Source organism: Fusarium mangiferae (assembly GCF_900044065.1).
Source record: "Fusarium mangiferae strain MRC7560 genome assembly, contig: FMAN_scaffold032, whole genome shotgun sequence".
Lineage (NCBI taxonomy): Eukaryota > Fungi > Ascomycota > Sordariomycetes > Hypocreales > Nectriaceae > Fusarium > Fusarium mangiferae.
The window spans coordinates 42035-46270 of NW_024573952.1; the positions used below are offsets into that span (position 1 = coordinate 42035).

The window sequence follows — 4236 nt, forward strand, 5'->3', positions numbered from 1 at the left end:
CTTGGAGATTCTCTACCTCGGTGGGATATTTGTACGTGGCTCGGGAAGCACCCGTCCCCACTTGGCACGCCCCCTTTTTTCGGTATTATTTTCGTTTGGAGATGATATGTTCGTTTCTGAGGGGATATTATGATATACCGCCGCTTGGTCTGGCGAAGTCTGAGGCTCGAGAAGCATTTTGATAAGGGTCAGATGTTTGTTACAAGGTTCCTGCCTTGTAACAAGCCTTGCAAGAGGGAGATCCCAAATCGATAAGCAGAACAGAGGAATATTAAAGACAAGACAAAAAGAGTCGGCTTACTGTGTCCAGACATTAATACAAAAGGTTCACAGGATCAACATTAAAGATAGTGCTTTTATAATAATATTAGCGAAGTCAACTTGATATACTAGACAGAAATAAGGAGTTAATACATGCATGTCCCTGGTTTCATATGTTTTAAAGTTTTTGGGCATTATGTTTCAGGTTTCTATTTTATTTTTAACAGTTAGAGGCTAAGGCGGGCCGTGCTGAGGAGTCAAGAGTTTTAGTTGTAGTTAACGGGCTGACGGCCCAGCGGACTGATGTTAGGGGCTAGACGTAAATGGGTTGTGTGACATCAGTATTGCTTAGATCTGGGTCGTGGCTAATTATGCAGTGCATAATTACATGGCTGGTATTTTATACCAGGTCTTGACAATTGGCTTAACGGTCCTGAAGTATCGAACCTGTCAGCTTGGTGTTTCACAGAAGCGACTGCCAGATCTTTAGCCACGTCGAGCTTGTTGCTGCCAAGTTGAGAGTTGAGATAAAAGAATTTGAAGTAGTTCGGTCCAACAGTCATGTAGTTTACCTCTCCTTTGTGGCCCATGGCACGCACAACATTGCCGCCGGCAGGTTATTAACACATGCCAGGGCTGCCGTCAGATCAATCAAATCAGATTTGGACCCAAATCTGATCTGAACTGATAATTCACCATTCGAATCTGATCTGATCTGATTGATTGATTGATATCTGATAAATAGCAGCTCACGTGAAGCTTCCCTCGGGTTCTAGCTGGCCTTGTTACTCGAGCACAGGCCTCCGAGAGTAACACACCCTCCTCTGACCCAGTTCTTCAATAGCTGGATCGACTCGATGCTGGATCCAAGTAAAGAGTGTCGCTGTGAGCTTACTGTAAGCTTCGCAAGACTAAATGCCCTCTCGCAGTCGGTTGACATAGCCGGAATAGCAAGAACATCCAGTGCAAACCTACTCAAGCGCGGGAAAGCATTGCTATGGTCAATCCACCAACGAACGGGGTCATCTACCTGCTCCGGCTCAAGCCTGTAGTATCGTTCAAGTTCACTGCCTGTTGCCGACAGCTTGGGTTGCCGGCTTTTTATCCACTGCCCAAACCTACTTTGCTCAGGTCTGGGCGTCAACGGGAGCGTGACGAAGATATTCTCAGAAATATCATTGTCATTCTTCGAATACCAACGCTCAAAATAGACCTTGATGCCATCCTTTGCATCTCGAAGCCATTGTAGCTGTTCTGGAGAAGTCCAATTGGTCTCCAGCCATCGGAGTCCAAGGTCCGGATTCAGAACAACAGAAGCTGCAAACAGAGGCGACCGTCCGAGAAGAGTGTAGTAGTTGTTCAGTTTGATCCAGGCATTATTTATACTTGCCCTGATGCTAGCGCGCTCCTGGCCCTCCATACTGGCAACATTACTCACTGAACGAGCATCGTCCTGCAGGTAGTCTTCTCGAGAATGTTCAGGAAGCGCATCTTCGTTAAACTGTGAGCTGGCCGCTTGACGAGTTGGCAGAGCGGTTTCGCGACGGCGACGCAATGGTGTGATTTCATATCCTTGAAGTCGTGATGGTAATCGTGACTGTCGCGAGGGTCGCTCTCGGATTTCTCCGACTGTCGGTGACCGCGAAAGTGTTGATGTCGCACTCGTGGCCGGTCCAGCTTCCTCCCCCTGGGCTGTATATCTTCCTTCTGCAGCCGTATCAGCAGTTTCATCCTCATAGAGAGTCTTCCAGTTTTCGAGATGCTCTAGCACAAACTCCATTCCTGTCATGACTTCCCAGAGCCGGCCGTGACGCCCGCTTGTACCCCACCCCTGTGTTCTCATCGTCATATTGAAGATCGGCTCCAAGATATGACTGACTTCCCTGAGGACCTTCCAATCATCCGACGTCAGAATGTCAGCCGTTGGGACCCTCCTTGAGGCGTCTGCTTCTAGCCCTAACTCCTGAATGAAGCTGTTGAGCTCGGACTGCTTGACCAAGGCACGCTCAATCATCATAAACGTCGAGTTCCATCTCGTAGCGTTGTTCTGTATGACTTCAAGCTCGGCGGTTGATTCTTCTGTAAGCTTGTATGTGTCTACCTCCTCCTGCTCCCTAGCATGTGCTTTGAATGCTTCGGTACGTTGCGGAGAGGCTCGGATGAACTTAACTATATTGTGGAGCTTCCCAACCGGGCCCTTGGCTCGCCAGTGTTCGAGGTCTTCTTCAACCTGCTCTAACATGCCATAAGCCTCAGACTGAAGTTCGAAAGAAGCTGCATCATCGCCGTAGAGGAAGGCCTGGGCAACGAGGTTTAAAATATGACCGAAACATCGCATCCTTCGTGCTTCCGTATCCGCTCGAGTTATCGAGGCATCAAGAGTTGTGTAGAGGCTTCGCAAGCAGACATCATTACTAGTCGCGTTATCGCAGATCGAGACTCCGAGCTTAAAATCGATGCCCCAATCACGGACGACATTCCTTAGAGTGTAAGCGATGTTCTCGCCGGCGTGAGATCCGATCTGCCTTTTGAAAGCAAGCAGTCGGCTTTGGTACAAGTGTCTCCGATCGATATAGTGACCAAATATGGAAATAAAAGCCAATCTGTTCGGAGAGGTCCAGAGGTCGAAGCTAAGATGTATTTGGGTAACAGCATTATTGAGTTCTTCCTTGACAGCCGCTCTCTTGGAAACGAGTACGTCCTCTAGATCTTTCTTGGTCGCAGTTCGACCCCAGGGCACCTGAGCATAAAGATCAGAGTCCAGCTGACGGAACAGCTCCTGTAGATAGGTACTCTCGAAAGTAGTGAAGGGAAGATTAGAGTCAACGATATAACCAACAGAGAGCTCTCTAATCCGTGCCATCTTCGCTCGAGGAAGAAGGAAGGAGGAAGAAGCCGGCCGTTTCTTGGATGCATCTCTCTGAAGATCGAGAACTGAAGAGTCACCGGGTGGATTTGCTTCAAAGGTCTCGGTGATCCTGTGGGCTCTAAAAACTGTCAGGGATAACCTGGAGATGAGAAGAAGCACGAACTTGAAAAGATGAGCCGATGCCGATGATGTCGACTGAGCATTAAAAAACCGTGGCGCACCCTTATCATCGCAGAGACGGCAACACCAGATGTCCCCGCTGGACGTATTGTCTTTCCTCAACTCTGCTAGGAACCAACCATGGTTTTCAATCCAGCTTCGCCTGCCCCTGCTTTTCCTTTTGTCCAAGAGGCTTGCAACGACAAAACGTCTTTGGCCCCAGGTGATCTTGTAAAGGTCGTCCACGGACGAATCGGCAGTCGAGGCCAAAGCTAGAGCTGCATCATACTGCTTGGCGATGGCCTTGGACCGGGAGCTGAGACGAGAAAATGTGGGTGGTGGCGGCGGCGATGACGACGAGCTACTAGCAAGGCTGCCTTTCAAAGTGATCTCCGACATCGTATGTTGCGACCAGCAGGAGCTTCAACAGGTTGAACCCAATAGCCTTTACATGTTTCCAAACATCTAACGATGCATTGGCTTCCCTGGCTAAGGCTATATCGTACTAGGGCAAAAGGTAGGGAAAAGGGGTAAACTAACTTCAATTGAACCAATTAATCTGCTGGTAGATTGTTCTCCAGCCGAGCCCTGGGGGCTGGGCCTCAAAAGTAGCCAATCAGCTTGCCTCAGTTCTGTGGCATCACTGCTTCTTCGGGAAGTGCCCCACTCTGCGGGACCGGAACATGTTATGTTATGTTATGTATATTTTTCGTCCGGGGGGCTGTAGGCCCTGAAAGTCCCCTACTGGGGCAAAGGACGTGCTGAGCTAGAGAATCTGGGATCTATCTATACGCTAATTACAAAAATACCATTGGCTACGAGGATGATTAGTCATTCGCTGCGCGAACTTAGTCTTCCCCCAGATCCTGATTTTTGCAGACGCGTCAGTAGATCACACTCTATCCAGCATATCATCGGCACAGATGGCGCATCCTATCGAGCCTGTT

General features: G+C 48.9%; 1 protein-coding gene across 1 annotated transcript; it reads right to left on the bottom strand.

The window, feature by feature from the left end:
- Window positions 1-1033: 1033 nt before the first annotated feature.
- On the bottom strand, window positions 1034-3688 carry FMAN_15429 (uncharacterized protein; the record flags this gene model as incomplete). The annotated part of the gene is made up of 1 exon (XM_041826150.1): window positions 1034-3688. One exon carries the CDS (start codon window positions 3686-3688, stop codon window positions 1034-1036), a length of 2655 nt encoding a protein of 884 aa, XP_041691488.1.
- Between the last annotated feature and the right edge of the window lie 548 nt (window positions 3689-4236).